Source organism: Patagioenas fasciata, chromosome 10 (assembly GCF_037038585.1).
Source record: "Patagioenas fasciata isolate bPatFas1 chromosome 10, bPatFas1.hap1, whole genome shotgun sequence".
Taxonomy (NCBI): Eukaryota; Metazoa; Chordata; class Aves; order Columbiformes; family Columbidae; genus Patagioenas; species Patagioenas fasciata.
Genome location: NC_092529.1, coordinates 718,167 through 746,036, shown reverse-complemented (window position 1 = coordinate 746,036; position 27,870 = coordinate 718,167). Strand labels below are relative to the sequence as shown.

Genomic DNA, 27,870 nt, shown 5'->3' with positions numbered 1-27,870 from the left:
CGCCGCCTTTCGCTTTGAGTAGAAACCAGAGCTTTCCCCACTCCTCCCTCTCTGCCCACAGCGCTGGCAGCCCACGCCAGCTCATTATCACCCTGAGCTTCAAACCAAACCGATCACCTTTTGTAAAGGTAACAAAATGCCTTGAGAGGCACCGCGCAGAACACAGGGAAGGACAAAAGGTTTTCCCGTTACTTGGAGAGGGCAGGGGACGGTCTCAAGCCGGAGTTCTCCAAGCACCGCACCCCAGAGCTGTGACAGCGGCTCCGCAGCCGGAGCTCAGCACCAAGTGTCACGTCCCCTGTCCCTGTGCGTGTCCCAGCGAGCACAGCCCCCACGGACACCTGCACGTTCCCTGGGCCTCCAGATTGAGGGTCAGGTAACCCCAACTATTTCACAAAAATCAAATCCCACCCTAACAATGATTTGATAATAAAGGTCGCTTTATTTACACCATTAGTCCGCAAATAATCATAGGGAGCTCTTCCTTGTATTGAAGGATAAAGACTTATGAATAGACTTTTCCGAAGCAATCTGATCTTGGCACAGAATCAATGGAAAGAACACTAGGACAAGAACACAAAAACTCGTTTGCCAAAACACATAAAATCTCAATGCCTTTTTTTCTTTTGGTGGGAAAATAGAGAAAATGCCAGTACTAAATCGAAAAGAGAAGAGGCCCAGGCTGGCTTTTTCCAGAACACGGTATTTTGGGCCTAGGGAACAGCTTCACTGGCTGGGTGATGACATCTAGCGGCCCCGACAGCTGGCACCCCCAGCCAGCACCCCCCAAAACCAGCACCCCCAATGGCACCCCCAAAACCAGCACCCCCAATGGCACCCCCCAAAACCAGCACCCCCAATGGCACCCCCCAAAACCAGCACCCCCAATGGCACCCCCCAAAACCAGCACCCCCAATGGCACCCCCCAAAACCAGCACCCCCAATGGCACCCTCCAAAACCAGCACCCCCAATGGCACCCTCCAAAACCAGCACCCCCAATGGCACCCTCCAAAACCGGCACCCCCAATGGCACCCTCCAAAACCGGCACCCCCAATGGCACCCTCCAAAACCGGCACCCCCAATGGCACCCTCCAAAACCGGCACCCCCAATGGCACCCTCCAAAACCGGCACCCCCAATGGCACCCTCCAAAACCGGCACCCCCAATGGCACCCTCCAAAACCGGCACCCCCAATGGCACCCTCCAAAACCGGCACCCCCAATGGCACCCTCCAAAACCGGCACCCCCAATGGCACCCTCCAAAACCGGCACCCCCAATGGCACCCTCCAAAACCGGCACCCCCAATGACACCCTCCAAAACCGGCACCCCCAATGGCACCCTCCAAAACCGGCACCCCCGGGATGGAAGGGCTGGACCCCACGGGCACTCCTCGCACAGCCCTGGGCTCTCCAACACAACCTCCACCCACTGCCGCTCTCTCCCTTCACCCCAAAGCCAATCACTCAGACTTCTCGTTACTGCCAGGAACTCCGCGGCTGTCACTGGAGCGACCTGGACCAGGGTGAGCGAGGGAAGATCCACCCGTGGCTCAGGGTTGGGGAAGGCACACAGCCGAACTCACCCCCGCCGTCCCCACACCGACCAGCTCACCCACCAACTGGTTCCACTGGTAAACCCCAGAACAAATCCATTTGCAACAAGCTCTTCGTTCTGCATGCAGTTTTCTACACTATCAATTATATGCTCTTAAGAAACTAGCACAGGCTACCATCAGCTCCAAAAGGTTTTAGCAGACACAACTCTACCTCCCTGGCACAGAGCAGTTAAGGCCCAAGGGCCGACAAAGCTCGGTTTAAGAGCACAAGAACTTCTGAAGGCTGACAGATGAATTAGGAAGATATCAGCGGGTCCTGACACCCACCGCTCTAACCACGCTGTAATGGACGCTGAAGGTTTTTCTTCAGAGCTGCAAGACCCACCTAAAAAATTTCATTTTCCTCCTTCATCAAGATCCTGCTTCCCGTTTTATGGCCCATTCACTTCTCCCTTGCCAAAGCAGTGATGACACAGAGCAAGTGGGAATCTACTGCTTCCACGTAAATAACCTCCAGGGAAGAGAGAGGGTTGTGAATCTGCCCGGAACAGCTCGCACAGGACAGTCCGAACTGTACAAAAAGACCATTTCTCTCCTTGAAATTCCTTCTGCAGGCCTCGATCCGTGCGTTAGAAATGACGGTGCTGCTCTCTCCAGCGCTCCGGGTTGATGTGGTTATTCCTCTGACTCACTAGCTGTCACGGAACCTCAATTAGGAAACTAAGATATAAACTTGAAAGTAAAAACACCTTTTTCTTCCCTGTGCATGAGAAAAGCACAGATCGTTTTCAGCAAGGACTAGTTTTCTACTTACACAAGTATGATTCCAAATTCTGGTGCTAAGCTTTCCAGCTGGGTGACGCAGAAACTGACAATTCTCATCAAATTAATCTCTTTACTAGAGGACAATGAAATTAATTTCAAACCACCAAAACTTAGCACTTATTATTCTAGAAGACACTGGCCTCACTGCAGCCGCTCAGAGCGCGGGTCATACAGGAGGGCTGGCACAACCCTCGCTGCCGTCTCGCTGAGCTGACCCGGTCAGTGATGAATTCACAGAATCCCAGAATGTCAGGGGTTGAAGGGCCCTGGAAAGCTCATCCAGTGCAATCCCCCCATGGAGCAGGAACACCCAGCTGAGGTTCCACAGGAAGGTGTCCAGGCGGGTTTGAATGGCTGCAGAGAAGGAGACTCCACAGCCTCCCTGGGCAGCCTGGGCCAGGCTCTGACACCCTCACCCCCAACAAGTTTCTTCTCCTCTTTCAGTGGAACCTCCTGTGTTCCAGTTTGCACCCATTGCCCCTTGTCCTGTCACTGGTTGTCACCCAGAAGAGCCTGGCTCCATCCTCCTGACACTGCCCCTTTCCATATTGATCCCCATGAACGAGTCACCCCTCAGTCTCCTCTTGTCCAAGCTCCAGAGCCCCAGCTCCCATGAAGCAGGGGAGCACAAGCTGAGCAGAGGCTGCTCCGGCCCAACGGGAGCTCCAGCCCTCGGATCATCTCCATGGCCTCCCCCGGACTCGCTCCAACAGGTCTCTGTCCCTCTGATGTTGGTGGCTCCGGAGTTGCAGCAGCACTGCGGGGTCTCACCAGAGCAGAGGGGCAGAATCCCCTCCCTGACCTGCTGCCCACGGGGCTGGTGACGTAGTCCCAGGTGGTTTCTGGGCTGCAAGAGCACATTGACAGCTCACAGCCTTCATCCCCCAGCACCCCCTCATCCTCCTCCTCAGGGCTGCTCTCCAGCCATTCTCCTCCCAGCCTGTGTCTGTGCGTGGGACTGTGCTGACCCACGTGCAGGACCTTGCACTTGGCCTGGTTGGACCTCAGGGGGTCGGCAGGGTCCCCCCGCACGGCCCCTGTCCCTGTGCTCCACGGTGAGCAGCGGTGTGAAGGGGCCCAGCACTCGGGTGTGTTGAGGTGGTTCCCACTCCAACACGCTGAGCTGGAGCACAGCTTTTCCCTCGCTAAGCACCACCTGCATTAACATTTGCTTTCCCTTCAGGCCTGACTTAAGAAATGCCTTTGCATTTTGGAAATACTGAAAAGATTTAAGACTCAATTTTCACAAACACTGAACTACCTGAGGCTCAAAGTCAAGTCAGATGGACTCGAAGAGCTTCGCAGGTTTCAAAAACAATCAATCCCCAGGCTTCGGATTTGTTTTGGGGAGGGCCAAAAGAAACCACAGCGGATGTGGGAAGGGGCAGACAGAAGATTCGCTCGGGCAGAAACCAACAAAGCTCTTGTGCTTTAGATACTCGTATCACATAGGACTCCCTGGACTAGTGTTGTCACCCGCTGACTCGGGACCACCTGAGAGGCATCGGAAGCGACATGAGATCCACTCGGTGTCCATGTTCCCCTAATGAGCGTCCCTCATCAGGCAGTGACCGTGGCCTGCGCCGCTGCCCCGGAACGCCACACCAACGCTTGTCTTGGTGATTTAACTTTATGTTGAGAAATTGATTGAACTCCAAGTCACAAAAGGAAAGATTATTAAGCTGCTCTGACCGGTAAGATTTATACTGATCCATTAAAGCGGTCAAAAAAAATTAACGTTTAGGATTCAATATCATAATGGATCCAAGTCAGCACTACTTGTTCCCTACAAAATAAGACATTACCAAAGAAAAATAGTAATCCATTTATCACTAGGAAATACCAAAGACGGAGTTCAAGCTAAAATAATGGAACTGTAGAATTTCAATCCTTCACATAAAATCAATTCAATCTAATAGTGGTCATAGAGAAGATTAGATTTTCATCACAGAGAAACTCTCTCAAGAAACAAAGCCATAAACTGAGCCGTGCTTCCTGCCACTCCTGAAACCAAGAACCCCATTGACTGCAAGCTCCAAGTTCATTCCAGGGAAAAGCTGATAGAGTATTTGTCTTCCCTAGACACAGGAAAACCTCCAGAGTACCCAGCAAGTCACGGAGCTGCTTCTCATCAACAGCAAACAGAGATCATACAAGAAATCTCACAGATTTTGTGTCTGCTGTGATAAGTGTTCACCAGCCATGCTTATTCTGCCGTTCCTGTCTTTCAAAGGGATGAGATCAGACATGAATTAAAAACTAACAGAACAGTGGATAAGAGACGCAGATGAAAGCACGGTGCTCCTTTACTTCTCTTACCCAGGAGAGCTCACATTTGCAGTGCCTCAATATCTATGTTTTCCCACCCAAAAGCACAAACCCCTGTGTTTGCCAAGGTTTGTGCCACACCAGAGTTCTCTCTGGCCCCGCTGCTCGTCCAGGACCTGCCCGGTCACACCGAGCCGGCCACGCGGCCCATCCGAGCCAAACCACGGACCAGAGGAACAAAACAACAGCGTACCTGGCCGAGCCGAAGCTCCTCACCAGGTCGTCTAACAGCCGGTTGTTCCTCAGGTCAGACTCCGAGGCTGCCTGTTAGAAAGAGAAAGACAACGGAAAGAAAGAAATGAACACGCAGTGAAAACAACAAACCCCCAGAAAGCGCTCAAGGGATCAATAACTGGTTTCTCTGACCCAGGCCCCAGCCACCCTGCCCCAAACTGCTGTGTGAATGGAGATGCACCAGGTTAAACATATTGTCCTGTCAAATATCACACACTGAAATAAATGCCCAGGAACTGTAAGCCTGAGAAATCACAGGCGATAGCTCAAAAGTAAGCATAAAGCTAAAGCAACAAAACCCAATATACGCAGTCTTCAATAATGCTTTATTGAATCCTGGTTTTGAAAATCAAAGCAAGGATCCTATGAATACAATAAGAACCTTAAACAAAAAGGCGTGAAAAACTGATGGAGGGAAATGTGAATCTTTTGAGTGCTTACGGAATGAAAATATGAATTATGAGATTGCTTTGTGCACTCAATACCTTCTTTTAAAACAATTTCCCATTCTGATCTCTCTGGCTGTCCCACTGCTCTTCCTTTTCACAAAGCTTTTCTCAGTCTTGCTCATATCAATACCTGTGATTTTTCAGAGGGCCACGGTACAAATGTGCTCCCCAGAAACATCCATCGAGTGGTCTGCACTCGATCGAACGTTCAAAAGCTGGCAAAGCTACAAATGGATCTGTTTTCCAGTCTTGAAACGTCTACTCTGGTCCATGCTTTAGAAAAACTGAAGAAAATTACTTCTATCCTGCCAATATTCCCGAAGCGCCATTCATTGTTCTTAGGCAGCCCATCATTTTTAGGAGTTCAAGAGAGCCCAACTGGCTTGAGATGAAAGGACTAAGGCCTAGAATAAACTGTATTCTGTGGTCTTCAATCAGAAAAAGGCCTTAGGTCAGACTAATAATCACCCACCCGCAGATGGGGCAGAACCTGCCGCTAGCGCCTTCCACACCTGACACTGTCCCCACCAAACGCCTCCCGTCCCGGTGCGGGACAGTCCCCTCGCCCCCAAAGGGGCGACCCGGCGCAGCCTGGGCTGGGGACACCGCTGGGCGCTCCTCGAGGGACGGACTGAGGCCCCCCGACCGCGGAAAATCAACGTGCTTACATTGCAGCACTCGTGCTTTAAACGATGGTGTATTTTAACTAATCAGCAGGCAATATTACACGTTTCACGGCAGCGCGCACACGGCTCTGAGCCACAGCCCAGCCCCGATGCTGCACCTGCCCGTGCCGGCAGCAGAGCGGCTCTGGAAGCGGCGCCGAGCCGCTCGCCAGCGGGAACCGCGGGGACACGCGGCCAGGATGAGTCATTTAGCACAGCCCAGAGGGAAAAGGTCCCGAGACCCACCAAAAGAATAAAGACAAGTTGAAGAGAAGAAAAGCACTTACCACGAAGCATGCTGGACAGTGAGTTTTGGAGGACAAAGACTGCCGGATACAGAGGGAGCAAACTGGAAAAAGGAGACGTGATTTTTAAACAGGCATTCTTCCAAACGCAGTTCAACATCCTTACTAGTATATTTTCTTTTTGTACAATATATGCAAACTATTCCAGAATACACCAATACTGAAAATACACCATTTTTCCATGGAATTAAGATTACCAATGTAGAAAAAAAATTTAAAAAAAAATCCATATTTTATGGAAGCATCTTCCAACATTTACTCTCGGTCCCTCTGTCCACAGCAGGAGTTCACTTGTGCTGAGCAGGGCGCCGGCACCGCGCTCCCGCAGAGCAGGGCGCCCGCACCGCGCTCCCGCCGCCGGGTTTGCCACGGCTCCTGCTGGGCCGCTCACCCGCACCCCTGCGTGGCCCCAGACGAGCTCCCTATCCCCGCTCTTTCCTCCCCTTTCCAGACATCGCCAACCTGTTGCTGAGGGAAGGGGCTGAGCCGACGGGAAGCGGCACTGGAACACACACAGCTCACGTCTCCCCCGGGAAAGCAAGCCGTGTTACACCCCCATCACATTCAACAGACTCTTTGGTGAAATACGGCACAAGCTTCACTTTGCCACAGTAAATTCCTGAAATCATTCTACTCTCTACTTTTCTATGAGCCTCCATAATTACTTCAAGATATAAACTTCAATCACTCTCCAGCAAAAAAAGAAATTAACTTGCTAAATTTACTGGTCGGAGCCTCAGCACTGAACACATTCAGCAGCAGCCGCCTAAGCAGAGGTATTTCAAAGACTCTCTGTGGAGGAGTCTGAAAAGCAGCAGGAGAATTAATGAGCTAATTCAACACTTAAAACTACAAATCCACCTAAGTATCCCAAAATGACATTATACAGTAAGGTGCTATATGGGGGGAGGAACTCAAAACAAAAAAGAAATAAACTTTAAGTGACTGGATATGAATCAAGGTGATAGATGCAGCGCACCAGGCTCTGACAGCAGTCACCTTCAGCAAGCCCCGCACCAACCCGCACGCTCAGCCATCGCGGCTCATGGCCAGCGGAGCTGAGACACGCTCGGGGATAATAAATCACAGCGGCTCTGGGTCTCAGCGCGTGTGCCCGGGGCTGGCGCTGCGCCCGTGCGGAGAACACGGGAGCCTCACAACCTGCGCCCCCCGTCCCTCCTCTCCCGCTCACCTCTCCTTGCGACGGGACAAACAGCGGCGCCGCGGCTCAGGCCTCAGCCCGGGGAACACCACGGGATGGCACACGCGCCAAGCGCTCAGTGGTGCCACCAAGTTCACTGCCATCCGCACCCACCCACCAAACTCCCCTGTAAAACCACATCTACCTCGTTAATTACGAGATGCACCTGCAGCGCCGTATTTCGGTGCACAGAAGAGAATTCCAAAGTATGAATTTAAGCTGATAACCTGGGTGTCTAATAGCAATGACAGAATGAAACACACAAATCGCTGCCAGCAAAACACAATCGCTGCTGAGTTTAAACTGGAAGGAGCGAGGTTGTGAGAAGGAAGAGGAATAAAATAAGCTTGCATGAGAGAAGTCAGTAACGCCATGATTTACACAGCACACTTCAAAGATCATAGTATTTTTAAAAGCGAGCAATTCTGAAATCTGCTCAGCTGCAGCTATAGCAGTAATTTCAACACAGATTCCAAGCAAGGAAAATCCTATGTGACAAAAAGAAGAGCTCCCTCCAACAGCAATGGTCACTTCCCAATGAAGAACTCAAAGATGCAGGTTCCCCACGCCCCACAGCAGCAGCTGGAGCCTCTGCCCCACCTCGGCACGGAGCCCTGAGCACGTGCTCCCCGGTGGAAAGGGTGAGACAGCCCAGGGCACAGCTCTGCCCCGGGGAGACGTCCACGCCGGAGAACACGTTCCCCTTCCGGGGAGACGTCCACGCCGGAGAACACGTTCCCCTTCCGGGGAGACGTCCACGCCGGAGAACACGTTCCCCTTCCGGGGAGACGTCCACGCCGGAGAACACGTTCCCCTTCAGGGGAGACGTCCACGCCGGAGAACACGTTCATCTTCAGGCGCTCTCATGATGGGAAAGAAATGTGAATGGTGTGTTTATTCTGTCAATACAGATACAATCCCACACACCGGGCAAGTCAAACAACCGCTGTCAAGAGAGCTCCTGAGTGCTACCAGCCACCCGAGAACAAGCAGAGGAGGAATTTTAAGTGGCTACAGGTGCAAAGAGATTACAGAGATGTCTACAGGCCCTGTAACAGACCATGAAGAAAACCAGAAACAGAAAAGAAGTTTTGCAAGCAAATGTATTTAATTTTCATCTATTCACAAATGATTACTCACTAATGGCAGAGGGGATTTTGTTGGAGTTATACAATCCCAGTGAACCAAAGAGAGCCCACAGAGACAACAGACTAGAAAATACTTCAAGAAATGTTGATTCCCTGTAGAAAACTTGGGCTTTCTGCAATTTGGAGGGGGAAACTCCATGTGTAATCTGTTAAAGAGAAGAAGCAGACAGATTGTTTTCCAAGTTAAGGGCCGCTGAAGCCGGCAGGTCACAGACAGGCTGTTACACCAGCTACTGCAGAGCACTTCCCGCGCTCCCACCACAAATGTGCTCTTTTCAGTGGTGAGAGTTTTGCCAAGCTAAATTAAACTTCATTGCCAAACTGCGATGTTCTCCTTCACATAAGGAAGGGGAAGTGCCATAGTTTCTGAACAAAACAATGATAAGTGTTTATTCTAAGGTGAGAAAAGGCAGTGTACCTCCTCCTAACCTGACTCTCAGTGAGCTGCTTCGCTACCACGTCCCAGCAGATTCCAGCCTGAGGCAGAGCAGCACGAATATTGTACCTCATGGCGCTTCACGCTCTCTGCCGTACAGCTCTGCATTTTGTCCCAACCTCAAGATGTTACAAAAGATATTTAAATGAAGAACTGCAGGAATAGGTGGCATTTTAGTGCCTTAATCCAGACCACATGTACTTGTGCTGTCAGAGGCTGCAACCATGACTGCCCGAGGAAGGCTGCGGGCGGCTGCCCGGCTTCCACCCCAAACTGCTCCTCAGAGGCCGTGCTGGCTGAGCCGCAAGCGGGAGAGCCGCAAGCGGGAGAGCCGCCTGCGCTGTAAAGGACAGAGAGGATCAGTCACCTCTGCTCTACATGCCAGCAAACAGTCAGACGATGCCTTGTCTCAAAACTCTAAAGGGGAAGCTTCCTTTTTGAGGACATTCTTCAGCAGTTTTCTGTCACTCAGCTAAAGCGCAAGAGGATTTCAGCAGCCCGCAGGGTCATTCTCCAGTCTTGTGTTTCCTGGGAAAGACGTGTGAAGAGCAAACCATGCCCTGCCGTTTCGTTGAGCGCACCTTCCTCAGCCCTGCCGGCCTTGCTCTGCCACGTCAACCACAAGCCAGGCCCAAAGGAGCCACAGGGTGAAGACAGAGCCGCCACAGCCACCCGGTACGGCTGGGAACGCACGGCAAGGTCCAGCTACGTGAAACACGCTAATTCTGAATTCCCCAAAGTCACGGGATAGACGGAAGAATGACCTCACCGCCCCGCTACTGCCTTCCCACCAATGCCCCACGTACCTTGGCTCCTACTCAAGCAACTTTTATTAAAACTGCTGTTTCTGTGCAATTTTTATTAAGACTCAAGTAAATTTAAACTGCAACCACCAAGTCAATAGCGATGCATTAACTGACCCTCCATAAAACACATTAATCACAGGGCGGGAGGCACAGAATTCCAATGCAAAGGAATAACAGTGCTGTGGTGACCCCTCCGGAGCTCCTGGGGCTCGCACAGGACCGAGCAGGATGGGACAGGAGCAGAGACGGGGGCGCAGCGCCCGGAGCGCCCGTACTCACAGTTGTGCGAACACTGCGGGATGATCATGGCGATGTTGTAGTAATCGTAGCAAATCCCGCAGCGCAGCAGATCGTCCAGGGCCTGCAAGGGAAGCGGGGTCACCGCACGGCGCGGGGCGCAGCGGCCCCGCAGAGCCGGGGCTGTGCGCTCCCGCACGGCACGGGGAGGCGGTAACGCGCTGCGGGCTGGCCCGGAGGAGCGGGCTGACCCGGCCGGGCCCGGGGCCGCCGCGGGGTCCCCGGCCCTGCCCGCAGAGCGGTGCCGGCGCGGCTCCGCCGGAGGCCGGGCTGCCCCGCGGGACGCTCCCCGGCCGCGTCCCCAGCCCCCGGCCGCCGCCTCCCCGCAGGCCCCGCACACACCTTGAGCGAGGCCAGGCTGGGCGGCCACGGCGGGTCGGGCAGCGGCAGGGCCATGGCGGCCCGGCCCGGTGCGAGTCCGAATCCCCCGCGCTCAGCCCTGCCCGCCGACACCGCCCGCTTCCGGCCGCGCCGGGGCTGCCGGGAGCTGTAGTGCGGAACGGGGCCGGAACGGGGCCGCCCCGCCGGGCTGCTCCCCGCTCCGCTTCATCTCGGTGTTGTGTGCTCCCGGTAGCGGAGCCGCGGGTCCCGGCTCCCAGGAGGGCGGCGGTGCCGCGGAGCAGCTGCCGGGCCCGCCGGCTCGACCCCGGACGCGCTGTGAGAAGCGGGCCCGGGCGGGCAGGAGCTCCGCGCCCGGCAGCCGCTCCGCGCCCAGCAGCCGCTCGCGGCGGGGAACTTGTGCCACAGCTGGAGCCAGTTCCGACTTCATTGCTAATGATGTTTGATTGAACACCTGCTTGGGAAATTCTGAAACCCCACGGATCAACAGTAACTGCAGTAGTTCTACAATGCCAAATGCACCATCTACCAGACATTTTCAAACCTGCCTCTGCCCTTTTCAATGTGCCTGTAGAAGTTACCTGGTAACACAGACGCCCCCAAAGCCGCTAAATAACGGCACTGATTTCCATGTGTTCATCGTGTTCATTGAACTGCACAGAGAGCACGTGGGTGCAATAGAATTGTCAGGCATTGTGGTAAGTTGTTTGCTCGGGTGACGATCAGGTGTGTCACAGAGTGATCCCATAGCCAGATGGCAGAGTCTTCACCCCCGTTTTCCAGGAGATGTTCATTTAAAAAAACTCTAAGACACCGTGTCGATGAGATTTGGAAAAGCGGCTCCCCTGCCTTCCCCCGGCGGTGCCCCAGGGCAGCACCCCCGCCAGCGCCCTCGCTGCTCACTGCTCACGTTTCTCGCAGGTGGACGTCAGCCCTTTGCTATGGGAACGACCTTCTGCACAGCCCCTGGTGTGCTGGGTTGCCGTGGAAACGGGCATCATCCCATCACCTCTGTCCCGGGCACCGCCAGGTCTGGCGCTTTGATTTCTGCAGAGGGGACAGCGCAAAACCCAGGCTAAAAATACCTGGCCTTGGGGATGAAAACAAAAACACAGCAGGTAGCAATGAACATGGCCAATGTGCTTTCAGGTTTAATAACTGCCTGGGGGGCTGGGGGACTTAGCACACTGCCAGAGTCACGTAGGACGATATTGCAGAAATTGCACGGTCTTTGTACAACTCCCACTTGAGAAAGCAGCGATTTCCCGGCTCTGCTGCCGCCGCTCACGTCGTGCCCGTCGCACGTGGTGCTTGCTGAGGGGGTAGAGACCCCACTGCAACAGCCGACACACTGCACACTGGCACAGACACTCCTGTTGATTACACTGCTTGTAGCAGAGGCTTTTACACATACAAAGCGTATTTTACTATTATACATATTGTTCTGCACAACAATAATGCCTCTCTTTGCATCCTTCATTTCAGAGGTTTCTTTGAAGCACTTCATTGTGTAGCAGCTGCTGACTCAAATGAGCTGTTACCTGAAAACCACGTGCTTGCCTGCCTGATCTTTCCTGTAAGATGAGTTTCTGTAGCAGTGCGGTTTCCATGGGCTCACTGCTGGTTTGTGCTAGCCTGGGTTTGAATCACATAAAGTCAAGTCAGGCTCTGGGAACTGGCACTCAGTCACTCGCAGGTGTGTGTGAAAGGTTCTCCATGGCCCACGTGATGGAGCAGGTCAGAAGGGGTAATCGTGGTGGTCTCTGCTGGCCTTACGCGTTATGAATCTCTGAATGTATCTCTTGGAATGGATCTGATCACTGTCTGGCACTTGCTGAAAGCGCTAGAATTTACAGAATAATTTCATTGCCCTTTAAGTGCCCATTCTTTTCACCTCAAGGAATCCTTCTGCTTTCTCTGCAAGCTCTGAAAAATTATGTATCAATCTCCTGTGGTTCTTTTTCACTGTTCTTTCTTTCCCCTCACGTGCTCTGCTGATCTCATTCCAGGTTCACACACGTTCTGACATGAGCTTATTGGTTTGCAATTAACTCATCCTCCCCAGGCACGGACATGAGGGTTTCATTACTGTAGCAATGTTCAGTTTTTATTTTGGTAGGCTGATGAACAGCAAATGGCAAGGGGTTTACAGCTGAGCACCAGCCACACAGGCTGCTACTGAATAAAAAGCAACTTAAACTATTTGCACGGTAAAAGTGCGGGATCAAAAAGAGCTGGATGCCCCGCAGAGCCCGTACGGTCACCTGAATGCTGCGGTCACAGCCAGAGCAGCCGTGTTGCGGGCAGCGTGGCCACTTGTGCCCAGTTTGGTCGCCCAAGTGTTCCCGGCTGCTCACTGGAGCCCGTTGGAGCGCGGGGAGCGGACTGAAAGCCAGGGGCTCCTGCAGAGCCAGGACACTCATCCCCCTCCGCAGGAATCTTCCCGCTGGTTTATTGCCACTTGGGGCTTTGTGGTAGCAGCCTAAGCTAGTTTATTTTGCTGAATTACCAAGCTGCAATTTGTTATTACACCCAGAACACCAAAAGAGAGAACACAGACCCTCCTCCCGACCCCCTGCAATATCCATTTAAATTAACACAGCATTAGGGACCAGGCAAGTTCTGCAAGCCCACTGCCCTGCTCCCTTAGCAGAGAAACACGGACATGCTTGGCAGGAGCCGGGGCAGCCTGGCACGAAGCAAATCTCCAAAAGCTGCTCGTTTTCATGGGGACTGTTGAGACAAAGGAAATGTTTAAGTGGAGTTTACATGGCTCCCAGGTGGTTGTGCACAAGTGAATAATGTAAAAACTCCTTGTTCCCACATGGTGCTTCAGCGCTGCTTACGGAGCTGTTCTGCTTCTCCACGCTCGGGGCGGAGGGCTCGTCTCCAGCTCCCCTCGGGGGATGGCTCTCACAACCAAGACCCAGCGGGTCCGCCTGCCGTGCGCGCCGCTGGCCGTGCTGTCTGACAGGAACACCAACGTGCCGGGGAAACCGGGCGCCGCGACACGGGCACGCGGAGCGGATGAAAATCTGCAGAAGAACATGCTGTACTTCAGCAAAACAAATAAAAACCAAACCATAGAACACTTTTAATTGTTTCTAAATATTTTTAGAGATTCCTTAACATTTAAAGCAGTGGAAAGTTCCTCGTCATGTCATTCCCAACTAAAGAGAAGACTCTAAATACAATGAGTAAGATTGTTCAAAAACATTCAACGTTGACCTAACTCTGCCTTTATATTAAAGTTGGCAGTGATTTATTGATTTCTACAGGCTAAACTTAGCCTGATGGTGAGAATTTTAGAACAAAACAATCCCACCATGAAGTCCTAACTCTTGAGATGGGAACATACGAAGTCCCTGTCAAAGCAATCCTTTCAATAGCAATGCCAACCGAATATTCACCATGCCAACCCAAGAACAGCATTTCAAACCCACCATCTGCCCGAACAGCCCGTCAGACCAACGCGAGGTGACCGGGACAAAGGTGGCCCAGGATGTCACCAAACCCAGCGCCCGTCCTCTCCCGACTGAACCAGAGGCGCAGCATCGGTCCAGAGCCGGCGGCAACACGGCAAAGACACAGAGCATCGTCTTTTTGCAGTAAGCACTTTCAGCTAAAACACAATACCACCTGAACATATCAGTAATTTACACTCGGTCCCGTTTCTGCTTGCAAAGTTTTGTAAGCAGTCAAGATCACGAGCTACAAATATTTATGTATATTTTAATCAACACCTACAAACTTTCTCATTCAGCAAGTCACGAGGGTTCGAACACAGGGGCTTTAAATCACGTCGTTGCTGGAGGCGGCGGGCGTGTTTGCCATGGCCAGGGACGCGTTTCTACCCTAGAGCGAAGCACAAACCCAGGCGGGACACGGCTGCGTGCGCAGCTGGTGGCGCTGAGCGGGTTTCTTTCAGGGGGAGCGGGCGGCACGACTGGTGGAGCTGCCGTGAGCTCACACTCCCCATCTGAAGCACGTTGCAGCGATTCTTAAAAACTCTGCTTTGAGTGTTACGGGAGAGGAGTGCAGAAAGCTGCGCTCAAAGGTCTCTCTGGCGTGCGCTCAATTTGCCTGCCTTCATCTTCTAATTACAGTCACTATTACACATCTAAGAACTCCTATAGACTGTTAGAAGAAAATGCAGACTTCTCAGGAACGAAGCTGAGGAGCTTAAATGAGACATGTAAATTACCTACTCAAAGTTCACTCTGGGAGCGCGGTGTTGTCTCGCCAGGCTGAATGTCCCACGCGCCACGCAGGGTACGTTGGGGCTGGCTGGGTGGGTAAGAGCACAACTACCCCGGCACGATGGACGGTTCTGCCTTCAGACGCTTTTCCGTGGCCTTCCCAGCGCCTGCTGCAGCCCACAGGCCGGTGACACCTCGCAAGACCAGGGGGGCAATCTTTGAAGCAGCAACGAGCGAGGGCACGAGGCTCCGGCTCTGCAGGCAGCGCTCGGCTGTGGAGCTCCCTTCTTAAACAAGCTAAATGCCTTCTGAAATAAACTCAAGACTTGTAATGAGATAATGGGTTAGATGAAAACCAACAAGCCTTTCCACCAAGTGTTTACAGCCTCTAGCTGTTGATTAAATAGTTTGGCTCCTCTACAGCACTGCTGGCAAAGGGGATGTTGCCCAAACGAGCTATTGAGTGTGGCAGAGACAGAGAGGGGCTGCTCGCCTGGGTAACCTAGCGCTGCCCTCTGCTCCCACCATCCATCTGGGGACTTCTAATTGGTGTAATTAAGCTGTGGAGTAATGGGGCAGAACAGGAAGTTAAACTTTGCGAGTGCTACTTATTTGTTTCCTTGCAGTGGCTGTCGGGAATTGCTTCTGCCCCACATCTTTGGTGCTCTCTGGTTCAGCGCACTAACCTGACCAAAATCACTGTGTTCTCTGTGCTGGGCACCCCTGGCACCCGGACATTCGTCCTGTGTTCCCATCGCTCCCTCGGAGCGCGGGAGCCGGGCAGGTTTGAGCGCCGTGAGCAAACAGATCGGCCAGAACGCAGCGATGGCGCCTCTGAGGCACACGGCATCGCGGCAACGAGCACGGCCAGGCACTTTGTAACGGAGACGGCGTTGTGTGCCAAGATGTTTTATGGCTGCTCTTACAAAATCCAATTTAAACTGCAATTCATCTTGAGCGGCAGTTCACGAATCGATGATCGGCATTTCCAGCTGACACCGGGGCGCTGAGAGACACTCGTGCGCTTTGCGGGCTCTGTCCTTCCGCAGGGTCTGTGTGCTGCAGCACTGACTGCTCTGCTGGGGCTGCGGATGCTGCAGGGACCCACGTGCCGCTGCGTTCATGTCCCCTGTCCCTCCCCAGCCCCATCTGTCCACACCGGGACCTGCTGCTGCCCCCGTATTCCAGTGCCCTCCGTGCCCCCCGGACCGCACACCTGAGCAGCTCTCGCAGGCGTCGCTCTGTCGGTTGTCACTTGTCCTGTCCCTCGGCCGGTGACAGCCCTGGCTCTGCTCAGCCGTGGCTCTCAGGGCAGTTTGCTCTGTTCCCAGCTCTGGTTTGAGCCCGGCCAGGGGCTCAGCTGCGCCTCGCTGTCCTGAGCAGGGCTGGGAGCTCAGCTGTGGAGCTGAGCAGCTGCTCCGGTGTCCACCAGCTCTATTGCTGGATTTGCCATGGCTGAACATGCAGCCAGAACACCACTGCATCATACAACACCTCCTGCATTGCCCACCCATCAGAAGTTCTCCTGATGTATATTTTTCCATTTCAAAAGGAATAAGTTTGATTTACTGCTGCAACATCTGAGAGGCCAAAAATATGATCTTCAAAATCGAGGTAAGGAGCAAGCTATATATTTGGATTATGATCCATATCATAGGCCAGTCATATGGAACACAAATACATGAATTCCTGCTCTGCCTAGGACACAAAGACCCCAAATCTGGGACAGTTCTTTTTAATTACCCCTCCCGTTTTCTTCGCAGGACAAATGAGCACTGGCGGCTGCCTCATGGGCGCTGGAGACCAGAGGGAGCTCAGAACCTCCCCAGTCACAGCGCTCACAGCCGGGCGCTGAAATGCGTTCGTGACCATGGCAGAGGCTCCGCAGGCCGGTGACACCCGAGCCGCCGGTGACACCCGAGCCGCCGGTGACACCCGAGCTGCCACCGCCCCTGTTCGTGCCACAGGCCCCCAGGGGCTGCTCCTTGGTGCAGAAATGCCTTGAAAGCGTAAACTAAATCCTTTTTTCCAGTCTATTTCAATGTGTTTAGGGCAATGTAAATCAGTGGAAAAAAATCCTACAGTTTCACAGAGCAGCATGGAAACTTCCATGAAAAAACCGTTAGTGGCTGAAGGAGCCAGAAATAATATTTAGACTTTCTCTTGAACTGTTTTGAGACCGACACAATGAGTAAAATCACTCTGGGCATTTCATAATAAACCGATGCTGATCGAGTTAGACCTGACCTAAGGGCAGCATGAAATGCCAGCGACTGCTTGACGGGCAGCTCATCGCAGCCCCGGCTCGAGGCTGGGACACTAACTCAGATAATAAGGCATCGATGACTTAGCCTTTGCTGGTTTTGGTCCTTGGCCACAGCAGATGCTGGCTGACGTTAGAAAGCCGCTGTTCTAGCACATGCGACACCTCCCATTTGGACACTGATGCTGATCCAATAAACGTTATGAAAATCGTGACTAATCTCCCTAGCTCCGAGTTATTCCAATATAAAAGCTATGGAACTGATAAGCTGGGCGCAGTTAGATGCATTGCTGTGTCCGTAACATTTTCCATTCTATTTGATGATCTCCAACAGCCTGTTCTTTCGCCAGATTTTTGGCTCAGGCCTCTGTTTGGCTGCCTGGTTCTCAGCCTAGGTGCAATTCCATCTTTCCCCCCAAAAAAGCTGAACAACATTAATTCAGCTCCTTATGGAAAAGCGAGGATGCTGGGTGCTTTTGATACAGTGCCAGCAACCCCCCATAGCCGGCATCCCAGCCCCGGGCAGGCAGCGCTCGGCCCCTTGTTCCTCAGCATTTTGCACGCCCATGCAGAGGAAAAATGAGTGAAATAGGTGAAATACGAAGGAAAAAATGTCGATACGTTAATCGAAGTGTTTCTCAGTTGATATTCCAGCTTTCCTGCACAGATCCAGCTGTTTTCAGCGAAGGACTTGGGAGCAGAGTCAAGATGCTCCTGCGTCTCCACTGAAGACCTGTGCTACACTTCGCGAGCGGTGGGTTCGACCCTGTGCTCAGCGCATCCTCCCGCTCTGTGTCACCCACCGTGCGTTCATCTCTTCATTCGTGTCACCCACCGCACGTTCATCTCTTCATTCGTGTCACCCACCGCGCGTTCATCTCTTCATTCGTGTCACCCACCACGCGTTCATCTCTTCATTTGTGTCACCCACCACGCGTTCATCTCTTCATTCGTGTCACCCACCGCGCGTTCATCTCTTCATTCGTGTCACCCACCGCGCGTTCATCTCTTCATTCGTGTCACCCACCACGCGTTCATCTCTTCATTCGTGTCACCCACCGCACGTTTATCTCTTCATTCGTGTCACCCGCCACGCGTTCATCTCTTCATTCGTGTCACCCACCGCGTGTTCATCTCTTCATTCGTGTCACCCACCGCGTGTTCATCTCTTCATTCGTGTCACCCACCGCACGTTTATCTCTTCATTCCGCCGGCTTAACCGCTGCTCATCAAATCAATGGGCTGTAAAACGACTGCAACAAGAGAACACTCTGAACAGACAATTTTGGCTCCCAGTCAACTCAGCCTCTTTCTGCCTGGATTTATTTATCAGCAGTGAAACTAAACAGGGGAGGAAAGAGCAATTTAGAAGCAGAGCACCTGCAGAAATAACAACTCCAGCACGGCCAGGGCAGAGCCAAAGCTGCTGTCTGGCTGCTGCTCAACAGCCACCCATGACAGAGCCTGCAGAGAGCTTGTCTGCCCAGGACCCCACGACCCTTTCCAGACCCAAATCCAATGGGACCGAACTGGGCAGCTCTGGGGGAATTTACAGTTTTTAGTAAGGGTTGGTTCACATTAACCAGATATGGCCACAATAAGGTAAAGCACTTCTACTGCTGCTTCTGGTTTGCCTTTTCCCTCTAGAGTTCAGTCTTCCGAGAAGGGCTCTCGCAACAGTGAGGACGTTTCCATTTGATAAATGTAAAATGGGGTGTTTTTCTAATTCAGTGTCCAATGGCAGTGACTCCCCTTCCTGTAAAACTTAAGAGATGGTTAATAGTTGTTTAATGTTTAATAGATGGGTAATAGTTGTTTAATGTTTAATAGATGGTTAATAGTTGCTTTCCCACCAAAAATTTCACTGAAAATTTTCATTCAGCTTTATCTGCAAAAATCGGGATACAGGAACTCTTGTGATGTTTGCCCTTCTTTAATTTGCGATTTAGTCAGACATCCCTCCTAATTCATTATCTGCAAATTAACAAGCAGCAAATACATTCATACCCTACCATGTCACCTAACAGTGAAGTGCTATAATTGATGTCACTGTCCCCGGCTTTTGTGTGCCGCTGTCTAATTACAGGAGAAAGCTCTCCCATACACTGTTATACTTATTGACCATGAGCCGTGGTGGCCCTGGACTTGCTGCTCTGAGGGACCCCGGGTCCCTCCGGCCTTCCTGGGACAAAGAGGGTTGGAAAGAAGAACAAGGAATTGTAGGAAGTCCATACTTCTGAGCCTCGGAAGTGTCACCAACAGACAGGTCCCCGGGCCGCTCTGCCTGCAGCCGCTGCAGAAAGGAGGAGGAACATAATGGTACTAATTACAAATCTTTTGGAAGCATCAATCGGTGGACACCCAGCGTGGCAGGTGGTCACAGAGGTCGTGCCCAAGTGTTCTTGTTCATTTCATAATGTCGCCATAAATTTGCACCGAGCTGTGTTTCCTTCTCTGCTTGAACACAGCGCGAGAAAAATGGCATTTTTCACTTAAAGCGGTTTTCTCCATACTGCTCAGAGCTTCTCACTAAAAGGAAAAGCTGTCCCTGTGGTTGCTCCACAACAGAAAACTGCACCAGCCTCCGAGAAACCATCCGGTCGCTCCCGCGGAGGAGACCTGAGCGCTCGCAACGCCCGCGGCACCGCTGGTGTCACTCACATCCAGAGAGGCTCCGGTCAACGGAGTACGGAAACTTGGCATAGGAGTCATCCCTCTCCCAGCTCTGAGATTCATCTGCCGCTGGGGAGCGATAGCGGAGCTGCTCAGGAGCGGCGCTGGAGCGTTGGGTAGCGGGGTGAGTGGCGGGGACCGGGACGCGTGGGCACGGAGCCGGCGGAGAGCGGGAGCAGGAGGGTCGGGGGTTGCTTGGCTGCGCACACGCTGACCGGGCACCAGAGCCGAGCAGCACCCCAGCCCAGCCGTGGAGCGGGCAGCACGAGGAGGAGGAGGAGGATGAGAAGGAAGAGAAGGAGGAGGAGGAGAAGCCGGGAGCGCGGGCAGGGCCGGAGCCGAGCAGCGTGTCCAGCGCCCCTGATGCCGCTCACTCTGCACCACCAGAGACCATCCCCACAGACCCTTTCTCAACTTTTTTCCCAACCGATGCCATCTGGGTCGTTCAAAATGAATTCACAACTAACTGGGGGCTGATAGAAACAGCTTCTGGGTGAAGCTGTGGTTTGCTAAGAAGACCTAAGGCCAGAAAACCCACGTGATTTCTTTTTTCTAACATTTCTTCTTTAGGCTGGAGATTGGAAAGCAATTCTGTGCAGAGAGTGGTCAGCACTGGAATGGCTGCCCAGGGAGGTGCTGGACTCACCGGCCCTGGAGGTTTCTAAACTGAGACTGGACATGGCACTTAGTGCCATGATCTGGTCAATGGACTGGAGTTGGACCAAGGGCTGGACTGGATGAGCTCTGAGGTCTCCTCCAACCCAGTCCATGCTGTGATTCAGTACGTACTTGCCGCTCTGGCTCCAAGTTGTGCCAGGGTCACTGCTGACGCCAGAGTCCAGCAGAACGAGAACAAGGCAGGTGGCTGCAGCCAGCCCGTTAACCCCGGCGGCACCGGGGAGGAATTACCATCACACTACGGAAAATTCCTGCAAGGTCTCTTGCAGCAAACCCCTTGGTGCTGCTGTGGGCCCTGCGGCTCGCTCGGCCGGGGGTCCCAGCCCCACTGCCCAGTGTCGCAGCCACAAACCCCCGTTTCCCATCAGGAAAGTGAGACAGTCCTCAAGCACCAATCCCCAGCCTCTGACATCTTTCATAATGAAATGGGCTCTACTTGGACCTTTGCAACAAGATGCAAACAACTCACACTTCCGACAGCTTGGCCTTTCATCGAGGCTAATTCACACATTTGTATTTTGAATAACGCGGTGCCTGGCTGCTCAGTAATGAGATTTTCCGCCATCCCGCGTCCTGCGCGCTCGGCAGCTGACGCGTTCTCCAGATTGCAGGATTTATTGTGGTTCATCAGCCTCACCACTGGTGCTTCTCGTTTCATTCATCAGCTCACTTGCAGCAGTCAGAACATGTTCTCTGCTATAAAACAGTTCGTTATCGTACTGAAAGTCCCTTCTGGAGAAGCGAGCTAAGACCAAGAAGAAATGGGAAAGCAGGTTCCTTCTCCTTAGCAATGCTTACCGGTGTTTTCTTTTCCCATATAACTCCAGGGAACAAAGCGTGTTAGAGCGCTGTGTCCCAGCAGGGCCCAGCCGGCGGGGACCGGTGTCACCCCCTCCCCAGCCCAGCGACCGGGGGCAGCTCTGAGGGGCAGGAGGGGTCCCCGCTCCGCACCCCCTCACGCGTCCACCCGAACCCGCGGTTTGGGCGAATTATCACTGATGAGTCGGGGTGAAACGCATGGAGGGTTTGACGCCAACGGTGAAAAACAAAAAGCCCCGTGTGTTGACAGCTGAAACACCAGGTAATTACTTAATTGACTCTCCGATTCCTGGCCCGCAGCACTCAGGCTAAAAGCAGCAGTCCATTAGTAACGCCGGCAGCAATTCCCTCCCCAAACACGGCAAAGCAGAAACCGCCAGCGTGTCCTGTGGCGACGCGATGTTTGGAAACCAGACGCCACCTCCATTGGGTTGAGGGAACACGGGTGCTCGGAAAAGGAAAAGGAAAAGGAAAAGGAAAAGGAAAAGGAAAAGGAAAAGGAAAAGGAACAACCCGAGCTGGTTGCCCAGTCCAGCCCGGCCCGGCGGGTCCCCAGCCCCAGAACGGGGGTCTTGGGCCCCAGCTCCATCCACCGGGACCACTGGTCCCGCCGAGCCGACCGGCAGCACCGGAGCAGCTTTGTGTGCCAGGAAGGTTGTTTTCACAACAGACACAGAAACCCTCATGCCGAGGAACCCTGCGGGCCCCTCCAGCCTTTCTGCCGCAGACGTGAACTCACACTGAACAGAGATACACACCCAGAACGTCCCAAATTGAGAGACCCCCCTCCCCTCACGGCCCCGGCTCCTGCGCTCCCACACTGCTCAGCGGGACCAGCGGAGGTTTAAATGGCAAGAGGCAAACAAGTGAGCACAGGAGCCAGAAGGGAATTGCAGAGAAATACCGCCAGAATGGGAAAGTACGGCTTGAATGAAATGACATCTCCAGGGCAGTTTGGCTGTCAGCTCTTTAAAGCATTTCCTAGCACTTTTCAGAAGACAAACCAACCATAACATCATCTTCCCAACGCTTCCCAATACACATTGGCCTCTAGGAAGGGGATGAAAAAGCATCAAACAGATACAGCAACAGTTTGAAGACAGAAATTCATCACAAGTTTCATGTCTTCACCAGCAGCGCGTGAAGGGATGGTCAAAGCTGCTCTGCCAAGAGCATTTATTGCTCAGCCCCATCAGGGTGGGCAATGAGCACGGTCCAGGGCCTGGGCTGGTGGCAGCACCGTCACCCGTCCCTCGGGAGCCCTCAGTGTCACGGGCGCTTGCACCAGCAGCAGAACCACGGCCACCATGGCCACCAGAGGCAGCAGAACCGTGGCCACCAGAGGCGGCAGAACTGCGGCCACCGTGGCCACCAGAGGCTGCCGAGCCCCTGGAAAAGCAGCCAGAGCGTCCCTGCCAAGCTCTGCTCTGCAGCACAGGCTCATCTCATCTTCAAAATCCCCCAGGCAGTTTGTTATCTTAATTAAGATATTTATCTTTGTTAAATAGAACTGAAGACATTTGCATGCCCACAGAGGTCTCCTTACTCATACTGATGGCCGCTCAGGGTGGAATTAGGAGCTGCCAGGAGGGTGTCTGGCCTTTGGATGCTGACAACGGGCTTCATTAGATTTAAAGGGCTGGGATGAGTTTTGCTCCAGTGCTGGAGCTTCCTTTCCAAGACACAAACCCCCACTGATTCCGCAGCATCCAGTGCTCCAAGCACAAGCCTCGTAAAGATTTCTGGGGAGGGATGAAGCGTCTCTGTGGTGCAGAGCAGTGCTGGATCACCCACAACAGTTACTCTGATCCCGATGTCTGAGATGTGTTTAAAATTCAGTAAATTCCATTTCCTGCACTTTGCTCTCATAAAACACGTACAGCGAATCACTTCACCAGCTGTTTCCCTCCACCGGCCGGCAAGAGCAGCGATCCCGAGGCCACCAGGAGCGTGGCGCTGCTTTCCAGCCGCGCTGCGTGGCCAAGGGTTCCCAGCCGCACAGAGCCCTGCAGCAGCTGCAGAGCAGGATGAGGCCGCAGCCCGGGGCCGCTGGGCGCTGCTTGCCGTGTGTGTCCATAGGGAGCGGGCCTGCAGGTGCGGGGCAGCCCGGCCCGGGCAGGGAGGCGATGCAGCCGCCACACGTCAGCACTGGGGAGCCAAGGGCTGGAAAAGACCTGCAAGGTCACCGAGTCCAACCAGTGAGGGCTGCAGTGCCAGGGAGAGCGGGACGTTGTTCTGGCAAACGCCGGAGCGGGAGGGACATCCAAAGGAAACATGAACGTCAAAACCGTGGGTGCAGTCCAGCCACAAGTGACACAGGCGCAATTAATATATCTCCTTAGCAATTAATACGTACCCTTCTCAACAAAGCCAATGCAGGAGAGCGTCTCCAAGCCAGGGTGGCTCCAGGAGCACCCGCAGGGCCATTGTCGGGGCTGACAGAGATGGGACGGGACGGCCACGCACGGCCCAGGCCGTGGCACAGGGCTCCCTCTGTGTTTTAAATACAGATGGAAAATCTTTACCTCATTTGCTAAAAGCACTTTAATGTCTTTACACAAGGAAAAAAACTAAAACTTATTACTAATTTGGATTATTTAATTCACTCAGCAAGACTGAAAGCACTTGCTGCTCTTCATGTCCACGTTCAAAGCATTAATCACTCTAAATTCTGCTACCATTTCCTTTACATTTCATTTTTATGTCATTTGTTTCATTCATTAGCTGTGAGCACGACAAGTGACAGACTGCCCTTAGGTTCCCCTTTCAAGCACACACAGTGAGCAGGTCACAGAGCGTCAGGGGTTGAAGGGCCCTGGAAAGCTCATCCACTGCAACCCCCCCATGGAGCAGGAACACCCAGCTGAGGTTCCACAGGAAGGGGTCCAGGCGGGTTTGAATGTCTGCAGAGAAGGAGACTCCACAACCTCCCTGGGCAGCCTGGGCCAGGCTCTGACACCCTCACCACAAACAAGTTGCTTCTCATCTTTAAGCGGAACCTCCTGTGTTCCAGTTTGCACCCATTGCCCCTTGTCCTGTCACTGGTTGTCACCCAGGAGAGCCTGGCTCCCTCCTCCTGACACTGCCCCTTTCCATATTGATCCCCAGGAATGAGTCCCCCCTCAGTCTCCTCTTCTCCAGCTCCCTCACCCTTTCCTCTCTCGGCAGATGCTCCACTCCACCATCCCGCCCGTGCGCGTCACCCAGCCCAGCGCCTGCTGCTCCCCGAGCTGTCACCCAGCAGCACGCGGCAGCGCTCGGGCGTCACTAAAAGGAGCGGCCGCAGGTGTCCTGCGCATGGGGACATGAACCTGCACACTCAGGGGCATCATCCGGCTACACGATGGAGACACCAGAGAGTCACGGGCTCTTCCCGAGGGCAGAAACGGCGGCTGCGGGTCGCCGGCCCCCGACAGCACCTGCCGCGGCTGCCGCCACCGGGCGCCGGGGCGCAGGGGACGGGAACCGGGCGGGCTCGTCTGGCTCGTACCGCGGAGCTGCGGAGCGCGGCCCCGGGAGGAGCCCCCGACCGGGAGGAGCCCCCGAACCCGGGAGGAGTCCCCGAACCCGTCTCGCCCCTCCCGCCCCGGCCGCGCGGCGCTGCGCGGGCGGCTGCTGCCCCCTGCTGGCGACGGCTGGCTCCTGCCGCCACCCCCCCGCTGGCGGTCGCCCTCACCCGCCCGCCCGCCCGCACCGGCCCGCCCACCCCCCCGCACCGCCCCGGCCCGCCCGCCCGCCCGCACCGGCCCGGCCCGCCCGCACCCGCCCGCTCGCCCGCACCGGCCCGGCCCGCCCGCCCGCACCGGCCCGCCCACCCCCCCGCACCGCCCCGGCCCGCCCGCCCGCCCGCGGGGGTGTCGGAAGAGTGGGGTAAAAATGACCAAGTGCGGGATTCCGGGGGTCTGTGGTGGAGCCGTGAGGCGACCCCAACAGCGCGGAACGCCCCGGGACAGGACAGGGGGCGAGTTCTTTTGGTTGCCGACATAAAGTTTGGAACAAAATTCAGATAAGTGTGAATCCTTAACTAACCTTAGGTGATTATAACACCAAAGTACACAGCACTTCTTGAATAATGAGCATGATAATTACGCAACTAAATGTTTTAAACATGAAGCAAAATGCATCAACATGACAATGTGCAATCACAATGTGGCAAAGAAAACTGTTATTCACCCACATCTGCATCTCGTTACCGTGAATCCGAGCTGAACCGAGCCCAGCGCTGCGCTGGCTGCGTCAGCGCCCAGCACCCAGCTCTGCAGAGCCGAGATGAACCCAAACTTCTCCGCTCGGTGTGGACTGGCTTGCTGCACACCGAAGGAAGAACCTGCGCCATAGGACAGCACTGGGACGCGTGGGGCAAACACTTACCGCAAGAAGCCGGGCAGCAGCACCGGGGGCTTCAGGCACAGCCGACAATGTCCCGCGAGGAAATGCCGGCCCTGTGTGCAGGGCACCATGTGCAGGGCACCGTGCACCACCAGCCTAGACCTGCAGCCCCTGCTGCCCAGGGCTGCTCCCCCAGGGAAGGTGCCCAGGAGCCTCCCCCAGCACATGGAGCCTCTGAGGGTGAGAGACGGGGCTGGGGTTGATCCAGCTGCTCACTGGGGCGCGAGCAGCCCCAGAGCAGGGCCGGCAGGCAGGGCTGAGCCCAAAGCTGCCCGAATCACCTGCAGAACAGGCTCCCACCTGCAGCTGATCCAGCCCTCTCCCTGTTAACGCCCCATGCAGACATCGCCAGCTCTGCTCCGGCAGCTGCCACCCGTCAGGGCTGGACTGAAGGAATCTGGGTGGAATGAAGAGATCGGGGAGGTCTCTGCTCCTCAGCGCTGCCAGGATGGGGAGGAAAGCGAAGCCACGCACCAGCAGCAGAAAAAACAATGGAAAGAAACATAACACAGCGTCTGAACAAACTGCCAGCAGCAGCCGCCTCTCGTCAGCACGGGTGTGAAGAGCACTCGGACTTTACTGGAGCTGTTTGTTTAGATATGGAGCTTTTTATCCGCTCAGCAGCAAGGAACGTTGTCCAGCGCCCCGGCTGTGCTGGGGCAGGGACGGTGTTTGTCACTATTTGGGGCAGGGACGGTGTTTGCCACTATGAGGCAGGGACGGTGTTTGTCACTATGAGGCAGGGACATGCAGAAGAGCTCTGCACCCAGCAGCCCCTGCCAGGAGCTGGGGGCCGCGGGAGCAGCAGCGGCCAAGGCTCCCCCATGTCCCCAGGCTGCAGTGTCACCGCTTTGGGGCGACCCTCGCTGCTCCCCAGGCCGGGCAGTGGGACCGTCTCTGCCTCGGCGAGGTCGCTGATGGAGGCTGAAAGGTCACGCCTGCAGTGCCACGCGAGGCCGCCGTCAGCAAAGTGGCAATCGGTCCGGAAGAATTATGACAAGGACCGAATTAAGCGCGAACAGGGATGGGATGAAACGAAATATTAATGGTCACTCATCCCTCAAGGTCTCCTCTCTTGGGCAGCCTGCTTGAGTAAGGCCCTACAAGACACACGTCCAAGGCGACCCACTGGCTAAGTACCGCTTGCCGGCTCTCTGGCCGGCGGAGTGCCGCGGTCACGGCCGCGCTCTGGCACAGCTCAGCGCTGGCGCCGGGCACAGGCTGCTCTGGAGCCCCAGCTGCCTCTGGCTCCGCAGTGACCGTCCCCTCACAGGCCGCGGTTCGTCCTTCACTGTCCTACTTCTCTCTTCCCTGCGCGTCTTTCCCGTGTGCCCAGGGCTGCGAGGAAGGACCCGTCTGTGCCCTCGGTGGCTCCCGGACATGCACCCGGCGGCACAGGCAGTCAGTCGAGCTGCGGGACCACGGGCCTGGCTGTGGGCACGGGCAGGGGCAGCCGGGACCCCAATGGCACCGGGCAGGGGCAGCCGGGACACAGCACGGGGGCTCTGGCCAACACCACGGTCAGCACCTCCGACCGGGGGCATGGGGCTGAGGAGCCGCTGGCGCAGGGCCGGTGCGGGCAGGGGTGCTGACCACACGGCTCCCAGAGGAAGGAAACACTCCGAAAACACAGCCGGTGTTTTTGAGAAAAGTTAAGCAGTTTTATTCAACGGGATGAGTCCACACAGCACCATCAGCACACACGACAGACCCACTCGGACACGTCCCAGCAGACGTTACAGAGACAACACGCAGGAGGAGGACGAGTGTCCCCAGGGGCAGCCAGCGCGGTTCCTACGGCTTCCCGGGTCCCCAAACCCTGCCAGACCGCGCCGCCCGGCCCCTGGGCAGCAGATCACGGTCAGGACGGCCACCGCCGCACCGCGAAAACCACAGCCCAGGCTTACAAAAACACCCCAGCAGGTGCTCCAGCCTCGGGAAGAAGCGCACGGCCCTCACCACCCCAGCACCCACACACCCTGCGGGTTGCGCAGGAGCCTGTACAGAGAGGGGGCGGCAGCACCCAAGGTGACACCGAGCCGGGAGGGAGGGGGCACCCAGCTGGTCCTCCAGACACCGCACCGGGGTCGGGTCCAGGGGGCGCAGGGACCGCTCCTCGCTCTGCACGGCAGAGAAACCCCGGCTCTGTGCACACACAGCCCCACGGCCACCATGTCCCCGAGGAGGGGCCGTACGGGTCCCCAGGCCCTCGGCGGGCACGGGCGGCGCTCACGATGTCACCAGGAAAGCCGTGACC

At 54.8% G+C, this 27,870-nt stretch overlaps 1 protein-coding gene and 1 long non-coding RNA gene across 2 annotated transcripts in view; both read right to left on the bottom strand.

Moving 5' to 3' along the window:
• Nucleotides 1-11,022, bottom strand: part of RAD18 (RAD18 E3 ubiquitin protein ligase) — a 33,490-nt gene extending 22,468 nt beyond the window's left edge. Inside the window, 6 exon segments of the mRNA XM_065846010.2 lie at nt 4,906-4,976; nt 6,348-6,409; nt 10,236-10,317; nt 10,596-10,666; nt 10,669-10,918; nt 10,921-11,022. Coding sequence (XP_065702082.1) covers nt 4,906-4,976; nt 6,348-6,409; nt 10,236-10,317; nt 10,596-10,666; nt 10,669-10,918; nt 10,921-11,022 — 638 coding nt within the window.
• Nucleotides 11,023-12,662: 1,640 nt separating this feature from the next.
• LOC139828683 (uncharacterized) lies at nt 12,663-26,026 on the bottom strand. The gene is made up of 3 exons (XR_011740591.1): nt 25,596-26,026; nt 23,581-23,717; nt 12,663-13,627 (listed from the first exon to the last, which is right to left on the bottom strand). It is a non-coding gene; the product is annotated as an uncharacterized lncRNA (long non-coding RNA).
• Between the last annotated feature and the right edge of the window lie 1,844 nt (nt 26,027-27,870).